Consider the following 15,060-nt stretch of genomic DNA (forward strand, 5'->3'; position numbering starts at 1 on the left):
CTCACGTGCTGGTCCCATATTCCTTCCGGAACAGGTCACGTGTGACGATCCAACAAAGTGCCAGGCTCACACGTGATTCTAATGGTAGCTATTCTAGTGATCTGGTGAAATCGCAGGTAGTGTTCTTATTTCCTTGGTGAGAAAAGACGTCGAACCCATTTCACTGGCTCACCGGCCATTTGATGATCTCTGTCAAGCACTTATTTAAGTCTCCCTGCCCGCCTTTCCCACCAATTTGTTACTGACTTGGGGGATTTGGTTCTCTGTGTGAGTCCTTTACCCGGTGCATAGACAGGAAGTGCCTTCTTCCTGTTGTTTTTGCTGGCTTCATGGTTTCGCCTGACGAACAACTTTCAACAAGATCCAACATGTAAACTTTTTATTTCATAATGAGCATCTTTTGTGTACCAAGAAACGCTGTCCACCCCAAGGCCGTGGCAGTAATCTCTAGATTACTGTTATTTTCTTCTAGAAGTCTGAGTCTTTTCTAAACCCGCTGTACCCACAGGGAAGGGGGTCTTCCTGTAAGAATTCGCTAAGAGCAACGCCCATGGTAATGATGGTAAGAACAACAACAGCTAATATTTATTGAGCTTATGTGATATTCCAGATACACTTTCAAAGAGTTTACAAGTACCAGACGCAGTCACCACAACAGCAGTATTAGGTGTAATTATCCCCATTCCACACATAACGCACAGGGGGTACCAGGTCACTTCCCCAGTGAATCACAGGGAGTAAAGCGGTGGGATGGTGACGATAACGGGGAGGGAGCGTACCATGGCGGGAGGCTCTCCTGCATAGGTTACACTGGCGGAGTTATTCCCCAGAACAAGTCTGAAATGAGACAGACATCGAGTGGTACTAGGAGGCTTCTATCCACTCACTGCACTAACCAATTCAGTAAAAAACAAAAAAAAAAAGTCTACACGGGGTATACGGTGATCACTAAGAAAAAGTGATTTCTCCATTCTCCAAATCTGCCTCAAGCGTGACTCCTCTGAGGTCCTGTGAGCAGAAGGGTGTCCGGTGAAGGCTTTCTCGTGTTAAATCGTATCATGGGCTTTCCTTGTGTTGTGGAAGGAAGGAATGTGGGATGGAAGTTTCTGCATGTTCTTTGTGTTCAAGAGGTTTTCCAGCAGTGTGAATTCTCTCATGTTCTCGAAGATGGTTCACATGGTGACACCCCTTCCCACACTCCTTACCTTCAAAGGGCTTCTCACCCGTGTGAATCTTCTGATGCTGCGTAAGCTGATGGCCGTGACTGAAGGCCTTCCCGCACTCTTTACATTCGTAGGGCTTCTCCCCTGTGTGAATCCTCTCATGTTTCACAAGGCTCGACCCGTAGATGAAGGCCTTCCCGCACTCCCTACATTTGTAAGGCGTCTCGCCTGTGTGGATCCGCTCGTGCTGCGTGAGGTGGTAGCCACAGTTGAAGGCCTTCCCACATTCTGTGCACTTGTAAGGCTTCTCACCCGTGTGAATCCTCTCGTGCTTCACGAGGCTCGAGCCCCAGCGGAAGGCCTTCCCGCACTCCTTGCACTCGTGTGGTTTCTCACCGGTGTGGATCTTCTGATGCTGAGTGAGGTAGTTGACTCGCGTGAAGGCCTTCCCGCACTCCTGGCACTCGTAGGGCTTCTCGCCAGTGTGGATCCTCTTGTGCTGGACGAGGCTCGAGCCGCAGATGAAGGCCTTCCCGCAGTCCTTACACTCGTAGGGCTTCTCACCGCTGTGAATTCGCTTGTGCTGGATCAGTTTATACACACGGCTGAAGGTCTTCCCGCAGTCTTTGCACTCGTAGTCCTTCTCCCCCGTGTGAAACCTCTGATGCTGGGTGAGCTCGTCACCACGTCTAAAGGCCTTCCCGCAGTCCTTACACTCGTAGGGCTTCTCGCCCGTGTGGATCCTCTTATGAATGACCAGGCTCGAGCCCCAGCGGAAGGCCTTCCCGCAGTCCTTACATTCATAGGGTTTCTCCCCCGTGTGGATTTTCTGGTGTTGCGTGAGTTGATTGCCCCAACGAAAGGCCTTTTTGCATTCTTTACATTCATAGGGTTTCTCCCCCGTGTGAATCTTCTGATGCTGAGTGAGCTGGTAGCCACGACTGAAGGCCTTCCCACATTCCTTACATTCATAGGAATTCTCCCTAGCATGAGGTCTCTGGTGTGCTCTACCAGAGGTATTTTCTCTACAAGTGGGCGTTTTCTCATGGTTGGTTATCACTTGATTCAAACAGCCCTGCTGAGGGCCCTGTGACCTTTCAAACTCACCTTCACACATCCAGTTAAGGCCCAGGGATTTACTTTTTCCATTTGAGTTCCATCTGGATAAATTTATTTCGTAAATGCCCTTTTCTGTAGGTAAACTCTTGGTCCCATATGGTGACTCCAAATCTGGGGGAAAAAAAATAAACATATTTTGTTTCCTTCTAAGGAGAATGAAAACACAAAACTAACCACAAACCGAAAACCTTGTCTAAGAGAAATAAAACTTCTCTAGGAGAACAAACATGAATCCCCTAAGGGCTCTTGTTAGAATATAGAGTCCACTTCTGGGACCATAATACTTAATGAGGAAACACTGGAGACGCACACATTCCTGCTAAAGTCAGACAAGAAAAAGGAGCTGTCTGTTAGACGCCCCACTATTTCCTATGAGCTGAGGCAATTAAGCAGAAAGAAATCGGAGGGGCAGATCTCAAAAATAAAGATGATAAAGAACAAATCTGCAGATAATGTAATGACATACCTGGAAAATGCAGGAAAGTCAAATACACAACTAATGTAAAAAACAAGAATATACAGTTTGGGTAGCTGGGTATAAAATATTCTGAAATTATGTAGTGTCAGTCATATAATGAAAAGTAGTTCTGGACATAAAGACCCAACATCGAAGGCAATAAAAGAGACAATGTGTAGGATTCACTGTAAGAAACCTGGTAAACGTGTATAAAGGAATGTTCAGGAGGATCTGACCACCCGTACGATGTTAACTCCAAGGGGCTGCAAAATCCTGAACATGTTCAACTTCCTGAGGTCACAACGATGCTACAAAGTGTTAAATGATCAACTGGAAGCATGCTAACAAAGCAGCCCTTTACTGTAGGAACTGGTAATTTTTTCTTTAAAGAACAATCTTTATCAGGTACAAATGGTGTCATAACATAACCAAGTAGTAGATGGCGCAGTTTCTCTTTAAAACAGTGCAGTGAACAAACAAAGAAGTGGTGATAAGAGATCACCATTTTTTAAAATGTATTTTTTATTTAAAAAAAAAATTTTTTTTTTAACGTTTATTTATTTTTGAGACAGGGAGAGACAGAGCATGAACAGGGGAGGGGCAGAGAGAGAGGGAGACACAGAATCCGAAACAGGCTCCAGGATCTGAGCGGTCAGCACAGAGCCCGAGGCGGGGCTCGAACTCACGGACCGCGAGATCGTGACCTGAGCCGAAGTCGGCCGCTTAACCGACCGAGCCACCCAGGCGCCCCTAAAATGTATTTTTTAAAGCTCATTTTGAGAGAGACAGACAGTGTGAGTGGGGGAGGGGCACTGAGAGGAGAGAGAGAAGAGAGAGAGAGAGAAAGAGAGAGAGAATCCCAAGCAGGCCCCTCACCACCAATGCAAAGCCTGACATGGGGCTCGAACTCACGAACCGTGAGATCATGACCTGAGCCAAAACCAAGAGTCGGACGCTTAACCGACTGAGCCACGCAGGCGTCCCTAGAAGATCACCATTTTGAATCCCTCTGCAAAAGTGGGTCTAGGCACCGAGTGTCAGTGACAGCTAAAGGCACAAAAAGAGCCATAACCAGACAACGTCTTGCGATGTTAGAACATAACCACACCCGGGAAGAGGTATTAGTGAAAATCAGACAAAAGGAAAAGGAGAAAAGCCCTCAAAGCTAGGAATCCAGCCAAGTTGCACGAACGACAAAGGGCATGGGATCACGCGGTCTACGCCCCTGCTACTGGAGGCTGGTCCGCAGACCAGCAGCATCCACGACACGAGAAGTGGGGTGAAGTAGAGGAGAGAATGGGTAGAGGGGGATGGGGTGGAGATCAGGATCCTGGTGGTGACTTCTTCCCCACAGGCCTTGGGCCTTTGCAGCGAGCTTCCCAAATGCCCAGGGGCACACCTGCTCGCTGCCTCGATGGCACGTCCCAGGCGGACCGGCTGTCACTGTCCTCTGCACGCATACCCCCCTCTCAACCCAGGCTCTCTCCCCTGCTCCCAAAAGCAGCAAGTCACATCTGGCTTAGAAATGAAAGGCCCTGCTTCCGAAAAAAGAAATGCACGTGATGCGGGACTTAGGAAACAAATTAGAAGCTCAAAAATGTTTTGATGGAGACTTAGCGAAATTTCTGACAAGCTGCAAGTCAAAGTGGTCAGACTTCAGAAAAGAGAAATGATCAAAGAACAAACAGGCAGCCAGACAGGAAGATCTTATTTTAAACTCCCAAGGGCCTCACCCCTGGAGGCAAGTACAACAGGGGGGGTGACAGTGTGGACCCAGGCCACAACTCTAGGGTTCGATTCTTGCTTCTGCCTCCCTGTCCGACCTAGTCACCCTATGCCCAAGTATTCTCGCCTACAGATCAGATACGGCAATCGTGCCGACACCATAAGCTGGTGGGGACGAGATGTGTTTGTACACACAGCGCTCACAACAACGCCGGGTACACAGTGGGCACAGGATCAGCCACTAACACTACGGCTACTGTTTTCCAACAGAAAAACAAGACATGTCCTGAGACGTTTACAGGACACGGTCATCCAATGTTTAACTCAGGATTCAGGAGTGGTAACTTTCGGCCTCACTGCAGGTAACAACGTGCAGCAAATGGAAAGTGCTCGCTTTGGTTTTACAGGAATGCTGTTCACTCGGTCTGCCTGTATGTCAGACACAGACGCTGGTTTACCAGGAAGACGAAGTTGCTGTGCGGAGCGGTTTTCCCAGGAGGTGGGTCCCCAGAGTAGCACAGTCCATGCACAGTGGTTTGGGCGGTAACATACTACCGTAATGTCAAGATGGCTGTGAAATAAATACCCCAGAATCTAAATTCACTTTGGTCACTAAGGACAGGATGTCCCAAAGGTGGGACGATCGCCGACAGCCCATTTTAGATGCGGCTGAGCTCAGGACACTCCTTGGGAAGGGGAAGAAGGAAGTCGGCTAGGTCCTTGGAAGGCAGTCCCGATGCTCCGGGGGGCAGGAGGCTCACCCAGGGACACCAGGTTGCTGTAGTTCTCCAGCATCACGTCCCAGTACAGGTCCCTCTGCGAGGAGTCCAGGCACGCCCACTCCTCCTGCGAGAAGTCGATGGCTACATCTGAGAACGTCACCAGACCCTGAGAACACAGACCCACACGTTCCTGATGAGATGAGAGAGCACAGGCTCAAGATGAAAGACAGGCCAGAAAGGGCTCTGTGCTGGGTCAGGCTGGACACAGACAGGACGAGGTGGGGGCTGTGACTGCAGCAGGGCCGGGCGGCTGAAGAGAAAACCCCACGGCCTGTGGGATGCCTCCTTACTCCAATCCTGTCAATCCTGGGGCTCCTCCTGAGTGCCTGCCCCATAACACCTCAGCAAGTGTGGATTCCTGGGGCACCCTTTCCATCCTCCAAGGGAAGGAAAATGCCTAGAGTTTTGTTTCCGAAATGTGAGCTCTTTTACCTTCGAAACTAGGGCTCATGTGTCTGAATGTTCTCCAGCCTCATGCTCATCATTTGCCAAGACTTTAAGCAGTCTTCCTACGTAATGAGCAGCATTTTCTTATTCCCTCGTGGGAACAGATTAAATTTACTGCAGCTGTACACCTAGGTACAACCAGACATCCGGGGTTTTCCCCAATTCTGGGAGTAGATGATCATCCGGGACTTCTGTACTGGGTGACCTTCTTACCCGTCGCCACCCACCACCCCCGCCTTTTCCCCGTTCCTGACTTAGGATACTGGTGCAGAATCACGTGGATGGGAGTGTGGGTCTGGCAGGTCTCCATGACAACACAATGCATCTCCTGGGTCCCCTGGTAACAGCAGGGGCCCCTCAGGCCCTAAGCACAGCCCTATCTGCCCCCCAAAAGCCTCCTGGAGCTCGAGCTCTCACCGCACACTGACACTGACCAGACAACGTGAACGTTCCCTTTTCTCGGCCTGAAAAAAGACCAGTGGAGAATGGGGAGAATTTTAGTTTTTGCATGTGGTCACATGGGACTGCCACCTCCAACTCCTCAAACCACAGACGCAGCCCAAGTATTTCTCGCAAGGGACTTTCCTCCTCCACTGCTCCCCCGTTACTCCTGACAAAAACGTGAGCACACAGGAGACACAAATCACTGGCTTGGGGGTGAAGTGAGCATTAGCCATGCGGGGGCACAGGGCTGTGTGGCATTGTCGTTCACCAGAACAGAAGACCCGAGGTGGTGGTGGTGGGGGGGCAATTACAGGGGCCTCAGTCGGGCAGGAGGCTTCAGGATAACTCATAAAAATATCCACATATTTCAAGAGAGAGAGAGAAAAACATACTTACGTGGGCCATAGTTTTAGAATCAAGAACTGATCAGTCCTCTTGGGGTTTCTTTTACCAAAGACACAAAATCCAGAGAAGCCAGAGATATACGAGAAAAAAAGAGGCATTAAAGTAAGTGCGCCTTGGTCCCCAAATGCCGACGTACAACCTTCCTGCTCCTCTGTCTTTGTTTCCAACCCCCGCCCCCGCATTCCTCTCCCACAATATGCACGTGTCAACATGACACATCTGGAGAGGATATACAGGAGTCTGCACAAAAAGGGAAATCGCGCTCCCGGAAACCCCCGGAAACCCAGCTGCACACACACATTAGAGCGGCTTGTAGTTATGGTTTTGCCTTGAAGTCAGACCTACTCTCAGCTGTCATTTCTCAATGTAACTCTTTTACTTTATAAATTTTTATTTTTTTAAGTAATCTCTACCCACAACGTGGGTATGAACTCAACGACGCCCAGATCAAGAGTCGCACGCTCCAATGACTGAGACAGCCAGGCGGCCCTCAACATCGTTTTTTCAACTGCAGCGCACGGACAGTGTTGTGTCAGTGTCGGGAACACGCAAGTCTGTATCTCACGCTGTGCACACAAGTGTAGCGGCCCTGTTACACTTGTTACAATGCCGCTGACTGCTGTCCCTCTCATCCCTGTGACTCTCTCCAGGGCTGGAGGCCTGTACCTCCCCCCGCTCCCCTTCACCCATTCTGCCCCTCCCCCCTCCCCTCCCTTCCAGCACAACCATGCTTGTTGGGTGTTCTGCATTTATGGATTTGTTTCTGTTTTAGTTTGTTCATTTGTTTTATTTAGATTCCACATGTAAGTGAAATCATATGGTATTTATCTTTCTCTTACTTCACTTAATACTCTTTAGGTGCATCCATTTTGCTGCAAATGGCAAGATCTCATTCTTGTCTTTTGCTCTCAACTTTTTTTTTTTAAACAGTGAGAGAGGACAAGAGCTGGGGAGGGGGGCAGAGTGACAGAAAGTATCTTAAGCAAGCTCAATGCTCATCACAGAGCCCAACTCAGGGCTTGATCCCACGACCCTGGGATCATGACCTGAGTGAAATTAAGAGTCGGGTGTTCAACCTACTGAGCCACCCAGGTGCCCCTGCCCTCAACTTCCAAGAGGTGACCTACATCACACCTGATGAGAATGTCTTTGTTTTGGTGCCTCTGGTTATACCCAGCTAGTCTTAGGGCAGGAACTGGCTACACAAGAAAGGCCAACCCAGGTGATTCGGGGTGGGTGCTTTGGGTCATGATCTGATAATGAGATTAGCATGGAGACAATTAGTCAATCATGCCTGGATGATCAATCATTCAGTCAACCAACCAGGCCTGTGAAAACTCTGGGCGTTTGGCAATACTCTATGCATATTGTCCTACGTCCCTGTGACAGGGAATCCAGTCCTAACTCCATGCGGAGAGGACACTGGACACTAGAAGCTTGTTAATCTGCATCCTTCCCCTGTAATTAATTGTAACTATGAGAACAGTTCTCAGTGAATCCTAAGAATGCTTCTAGTCCTGATTTATTGAACCTGAAAGTCATTTCGGGAAAGTCCTGAACTTGGAGTTAGTTGGTGTCAGGGCTGAAGGTAACCCTGTGTGGATCCCGTGCCCTCAAATCTGTTCTGGCCTCTAGATGGGGTGAGGTTGGTCAAGACAAGGCAGGTGGATACAGTGAAGGAAATGCCACCATGTTCAGCACTGAGTCTAGAAAAGCTGACGGCATCAAGTACGATGTAAAAGAGTAAATGTTCATGAAATGCTAAGTTGGGAGAAATCCTTAAAAGACATGACTACTTCGGAGATATTGGCAGCAGAAAAATCAGTCTACCAAAACAGAGTAATACAGTTGCAGTATTTTATATATGAACATATGTATGTGTATACAGATACACACAGACACAGAATAACCGTAACACATCAATAGAAACAGGAAACACAGAGAAACAGAAAGAAAATGCCTGGAAAGTTATGCATCCCTTATGCAGAAAAGAGCTAACAGAGCAGGTTGGAAATTTCTTGGCCCTTGGCTGGACTTCCGGAGGGTCCCCGCCACTCCCTGACAAGGCGGCTCACTGCTCTTAAACTGTAGAAACCATGTGGTTTATACGGAACCCTTGCTTTCCTCTGGGGGTCTGCAATTCTGGGATGTACCAGGCAGACGGTGCCTCTGTGACTGGGCCCTGATGAGCTTTCCTGGTGGACGACACTTCACATGTGCTGCTGTCACTCAAGCTGGGGGATTAAGCATGTCCTGGGTCACTGCACTGGGAAGACGCTCTTGGAAGTGTGTGCCTGGATTCCTCCCGACATTGTCCCATGCGCCTGTCCCTCGGCTGACTGTGGTGTGTGCCCTGTCACCGGATAAACCCTGGCCACGAGCAGGACTGCCTGTTGAATCCTGTGAGTCCACTCAGAACCACAGAACCTGCTGGTGGTCCTGGTGACCTGAAACCCGTCTGATTTTGATTTTCGCCTTCTTCTTTTAATGTTTGGTTATTTTTGAGAGAGACACAAGAGCGTGAGCAGGAGGGGCAGAGAGAGAGAGGGAGACACAGAATCCGAAGCGGCCTCCAGGCTCTGAGCTGTCAGCACAAAGCCCGATGCAGGGCTCAAACCCACAAACCGTGAGATTATGACCTGAGCTGAAGTCGGACACTTAACCGACTGAACCACCCGGGCGCCCCATGATCTTGATTTTCTTAAGTACACCTCACTTGGTGTGTAACAGCAGGTGTTGGTTGGATGTATATACGTGTGTGCGTTTCTTTTAAGTTCATTAAATGGCAGGGCACCTGGGTGGCACAGTCGGTTAAGTGTCCAACTTCAGCTCAGGTTATGAACTTGTGCGGTTCGTGGGTTCGAGCCCCACACTGGGCTCTGTAGTGACAGCTCAGAGCCTGAAGCCTGCTTCAGATTCTGTGTCTCCCTCTCTCTCCTCCCCTCCCCTGCTCACACTCTCTCTCAAAAATAAACAAACTTTAAAAAATTAAAAAAAATTCATTAAATGGCCGTTGGACTCTCAAACAACAGAGAAACTTCTTTTTTAAAGTCTCCTTTTGACATGGTGGGAAAAAAAGCTCAGAATACATGATCTCTGCATTATTTTACGCATTGACTTTGGTTTCCTTTCACTTCCTAATACGTAAACCAGCTCTTTGGTGTATCCCCATGCCCACACATGTTGGGGCACCGACTAGAAACAGGACGAGAATTCCAAGGGATGCTCTGCAGATACTGACAGCTGTCTCGCTGGAAGGCTGAACTGGACTTCTGAATTTGGCCTTCCAGCCACGGTGTCCTGTGCACAAATGCTAAACCACCTGACCCTGTCAGTCTTCACTTTGCATCAGACGTCATTACAGACGACTTGTAAGGTCTAAAACTCGGGTAGCAAATTCCATTTTACTCCACACACAGCCCGTGCATTCAGTTATCTGGTCACGACCTGACAACCATGAGAATGACTCTCTCCTTCCCATCACCTTTCGGAGCACGTCACCTACGAGTCTCCACAGACCCTGACTGCAGGCTGCCCAGGGCTTCCATTCAGTCTCCCTTTTGGGCCGGGTTATGGGCAACGTGCAGGTAACGATGTGCTCAGTCATCGCTCGTCCCCAGTGCTCACACCACAGGGTCAGGCCCCTTGTAGGCACTTAACAAAGACAGGATCTTGATGCAAAATTCCTCTTTTGGGAACACTTACCCCAAGGAAACAGAAAGAGGTGTACAAATATGTGTACAAGAATGTTGAGGACTTTTTAAAAATGGGACGGCTTTAAAAATGTTTTGAGATAATTGTCGACTCACATGCACTTGCAAGAAATAATACAGAGGGGGATGCGAGGGCGATCTGGCTGCGACATCTGTCACCCCATTGATCGCCAGGGTTGATTCGGCTGATCTGGCTGGCTAGGCGGGTGTCCCCTTCCTCCCTCACCGCTCCATGTGCGTCCCTCCTGAAGCTGCGCGCTCGGTCGAAGAGGACGACCTTCCCCGATAGAGGAGGACCGTTCTTCGGTCAAGGGTATACGAGTAGCTGCGCTCCCCTGCTAGAACCTCCAAACAAGCTCTCAAGAAATAACACAGAGGAAACCTGTGTACCCTTTACCCAGCTGACCCCAATGGTAACACATCACAAAACTATAGGACAATGTAACAATCAGGACATTGATACGGATGTAATCCATCAATTTTATTCAGATTTTCCAGAGAATTGTTTTAAAAGATGGAAAAAAAAATAAAAGAAAGAAACAGAAATATCTCATGGTAGAGGACAGATGAAATAAATTATGGTCTGTTATAATGGCATATAATACATTTACTAACAATGATATTGACTTATATTCCTTAAGAAAAAAATTTAAGGTAAGTTACTACGTGAAGAAAACAGGTTTAAATAAATATGTGTAATTTGGGAGAAGAGGTCTTGGTGAAATTAAGAATAAGGCCCTGTGGTCTTTTAGGATGTGAATCCGAGCTCGGACAGTTGCTAACCTCCCACTGTCTGTTCCCCCATGGGTAAGATGGGGGTAAAAGCAGTATCGGGCAGGTAGGACTGCAGCAACTATTAAGATAATCTATATAAAACACAGTAATATTAACAGTTACTTAATACAAGTTAGCAGTTATGATTGAAAATCAGTCACATCACACTGTTTTTATGAAAGAAACTCAAGCGTGCCTTTTCCTTTCTTCTACTGAAAGGTGCTTCTCAAACCTGTTTCTATATAATCCATGCTAACAATTTTCCGAGCCTCTTGGGAAATGAAATTCTTTTAAATCATCAGCAAAAAAACATTCTGAGACACACAAGGAGAAAATGAGGGACAGACCAGAGTCTGCATGGAAAATCCGGCTCAGAATCTAACCTGAGAAGGTGTCAAACTGACAGCACGTGGCTGGACCTCGTACTCCATTGTCAGGGGAGATTTCTGTCACCTTACACCTTTCTCATGTATCTGCCCGTGCAAATGTTAGAGCACAGCTCGTATCTGTAGTAAGTCAGTGCTTATAGTCACGTTCTGTGAAAGGAAAATTCAAATCTTACAAAATCTAATTTTGAAAGCCCGTCTGTGTTGATAATTTGTTCGTGGGATTAATTTTAAATGATGCCTTTCTAATCCTTGAAGGTGTAAATATGTGAGAGATTTTTTTTCCTAAGCAAGATGAGGATCACTGGAACACTTCTCTCCACATGCACACAGGTACAATGGGACCCACGGCTGACTTGGACGCCTCTATAAACTAACATCTGGAGAGTCTATGGCTCACTTACGTTATCACTTAGCGGGATCCAGGACTCTGAGGACAAAAACCACACATGTATGCACAGACGGGGAGGGAAGGGCTGGGCACATACATACCAAAAAATCAACAGCAATTAGGTCTGGATGGTACAGTTATGGGTAATTTCGAGTTTCTTCTTTACGGGCTCCTTAGGGAACTGAAGCTTTTGCGGCAGGCCTGAATTAATCCCATGATAAGAAACATAAGAGTCCCAAATTAAAAAAAAAATCAACAAAGAGAAAGACCATAGTCATGGGGGAGTGGGTATATTGCAGTCATCAGGGGAACGCTGGCTGGACAGGCCTGTGACAGGCAGGAAAACGGTCTCCCCAAGATGTCCATCCACATCCTTGCCCTGGAGCCCGTGAATATGTTACATTACAGAGCAGAGGGGAGCTAGGGTCCAGGTGGACTTGGGAGTTGCTCCTCACCTGACCTCAACACAGGGAGGTACCCTGAATTTTGCCAGGTGGGCCCAACGTAATGCAAGGGTCCTTACAAGTAAGTGAGGGGGTGATAAGAGAGAAAGACCTGACCACTGAGGCAGGGTCAGAGTCACTGGGATCTAGTAACTGGGGTCCTGAAACACAAGGCTGTCACTTAGGGAGACACGGTCTTTGGAAACAAAGGAACAACTTCACAGTGGACAAAACTGACAAACTACCTCAACCAGATGATCAAGTTCAAACTCAGCCATCAGAAATCGTGATGTATTCTTGCCATGACAAGATGAAAGCAGTGTGACCTTCCACCCCCAAAACCATACACCCAGTCCAATCATGAGAAAAGCATCAGGTTCCGAGAGGGGGGCATCCTACCAAGTACCTGTACCTCTCAAAACCGTCAAGGTCATCAGAAACAAGGGAAGTCTGAGAAACTGTCTCAGCCAAGAGGAGCTTAAGGGCACATGACAGTGAAATGTAATGGGATCTCCTGGATGGCATCCTGGACCAGATGAAGAACATTACGTAAAAACTAAGGAAATCTGAATAAAGCACGGATTTCAGTTAATGATAACATATCAAGCCTGGCTCATCAACTGTGAATTAATATCCCACCCTAACGTACGTTGTTAATGGTGGGCGAGACCTGGGCATTCTCATACTATCTTTGCAATTTTTCTGCAAATCTCAAACCATTTTAAAAATTAACATGCAGAATATGCAACCTGTAGCCCACAAAACATGAACTATTTAATACGTGACCTTTCACGGAAAACGTCTGCGAAACCCTGCTCTAGACCCAGAACTCACACACAACGTCAAACTACGTTGCTTCTTACAGTTCAGACAGAGAGGCAAGTGAAACCCAGGAAAACAAACGGAGGCTGTCCAGACCCCCAACAAGATGGGGATAATACAACAAATCTCGACTTATTGCTTCCTGGAAAAAAAGTCCCTGCCTTTGATGAAAAGACCTTTGTTCAAGACCCACTTTTAAGAGCATCACAAAGCTGGTAACTTTGTCATTCGCTGGCCCAAACCCTCAAAACTTCTCTGTTCTTATTTTGCTCTGGAAGTCAGGCCTGGGGTTAAAGACCGACGAAGTCTAGTGCTTGATTCCACCTTACAAGTCAGATCGTCCTGACCAAAGCACCGTCTAAAATAAAGCACCACAGGGAACCTCTCCACTGCAGTCTTCTGTTCTGTGTTGTGTGCATACACCTGCCTGACCCCATCACACCTCTTGGGCAAGAATGACTGAGGTTAAGTCCCTATCAGGGAGAACATTTCAGGCCAAGGAAAGCAGATATTCTGAAGTCCTATAAGCACCAAGTCATTGACAGAATAAAAAGGGTAACTCATCTGAACCTTGACTTTAAGGTGTGTAACAAGCCGTCTTCCTCCTCAGGATGCTTTTTCTGGACGACCGCTGGCCTGGGGGAAAGAGAGGGAGACAGTAGGGCCTTTCTGGAGCACAAACTTATCAGGAAACACCCTCCAAGCCCACACATCCTATCTAAAACCAATCAGAAATGAGAGGGAAATGGGATCTGAGTATTTCGGAGATTCCCGGGGACCAGGCTGGAGTCACTGGGGTTCTGACATATGAAGCAGCCCCATCTCCCAAGTCAGGGACCTCTCCCCTCCAAAGAAGGAATCTCATTCCCGAGGCCCTTCGGTCCTGTTACTCTGGTAGCCCGTAAAGTCAATACTTCGTTCTAAAACAGTCATCTCATGCTACGTCTGCGCCCTTCCTGTCGGTCACTTTCGCGGCAGGGTTCGGGCTCTCATCTCCCTCTGTGACCACTGCCTTTCCTCCCCCCTCCACCCCGGGTTGGAACGTGCTCCGGTTGGAGCAGCGACAGCAAAGCTACAGGTTGCACTGTCCCCTACTAATCCCAGTCTCGCCACCGCACATGCCGTCACGACACGCACCTTGGCCCCGCCACCCCCGCGGCTGCGCGAAGGCACCGTAACACTCCAGACCCGCCCCTCCGCCTCCCTGCTACCCGCCGCACGAAGGCACCCGTGACAGGCACGGTGGCCCATCCGACCCCCTGCCGCCCCCGCCGTGGCGCGAAAGCACCCGTGACAGGCACGCAGCTCCAGCCGGGCCCCTCCACCCCTGCGGAGCCCAGTCGCGCAATCGCGGTCCCGCCGCCCCCCCCTCCCCCGCCCCACTCCCGCGAAGTGCGTCACAGCCTTCGAGCTGGGGCCTGCCCCCTCGCGAGCACCGCGGCCCCGGGGACCCGGCCCCTGGCACCGCCCCCCCCCCGACGCTCCCGCACTTCTCCCCGCAGCATCTCCCGCAGGCCCAGGCTCCGCGTCGGGCCTCCGCGCCCGGGATGCCTTCCCCACCGCCCTCCCACGCCGTCCCCCGCGCCGCTCCTCTCCCGGGAGGCCACCCACTCACCGCTCGGGGCCCCACGACCCACTGGAAGTCGGGAGGGGGCGGGAGGGGGCGCAAGGCGCGAGGTTAACTCCGACCCGCGTCCGCGGGATGCGAAGCAGAGACGATGCTAGACCTAGCGAGCCTCTCCCAGCAGGCACTTCGCGGCGTTCCGACTTGAGAGAGGGGGCGGTGCACCGGGCCTCTGGGAAATGTAGTCCAGCAGCCCGGGAATACGCGGAGCTTGAAGCGCGGCGGCCCACTTCCCCGGCATGCAACTCTGCGCGGCCCGAAGCGCTGTGCCTCACAGACTTCTGGGAAATGTCGTTCAGGGGAAGGACTCGCGGAAGGATGGGGGTGCGGCGGGACTCCCAGCATGCATTTCGGTCTCCTACGTA

The 15,060-nt window shown here is 49.4% G+C and overlaps 1 protein-coding gene across 4 annotated transcripts; it reads right to left on the bottom strand.

Annotated features, from left to right (window-relative positions):
* Positions 1-433: 433 nt before the first annotated feature.
* On the bottom strand, positions 434-14,767 carry ZNF331 (zinc finger protein 331). Of its 4 annotated transcripts, XM_049621431.1 has the most exons (6): positions 14,687-14,767; positions 13,642-13,707; positions 11,908-12,007; positions 6,534-6,581; positions 5,226-5,352; positions 434-2,393 (listed from the first exon to the last, which is right to left on the bottom strand). In XM_049621431.1, the coding sequence occupies exons 4-6, from the start codon at positions 6,540-6,542 to the stop codon at positions 1,057-1,059; spliced, it is 1,473 nt and encodes a 490-aa protein (XP_049477388.1). In that variant the 5' UTR covers positions 6,543-6,581; positions 11,908-12,007; positions 13,642-13,707; positions 14,687-14,767; the 3' UTR covers positions 434-1,056. The 4 variants fall into 4 exon arrangements, with proteins under 4 accessions (XP_049477388.1, XP_049477390.1, XP_049477387.1 ...); XM_049621433.1 differs by lacking the exon at positions 11,908-12,007; XM_049621430.1 differs by having other exon boundaries at positions 11,908-13,707.
* Positions 14,768-15,060: the final 293 nt, after the last annotated feature.

This window comes from Panthera uncia (genome assembly GCF_023721935.1).
Source record: "Panthera uncia isolate 11264 chromosome E2 unlocalized genomic scaffold, Puncia_PCG_1.0 HiC_scaffold_19, whole genome shotgun sequence".
Lineage (NCBI taxonomy): Eukaryota > Metazoa > Chordata > Mammalia > Carnivora > Felidae > Panthera > Panthera uncia.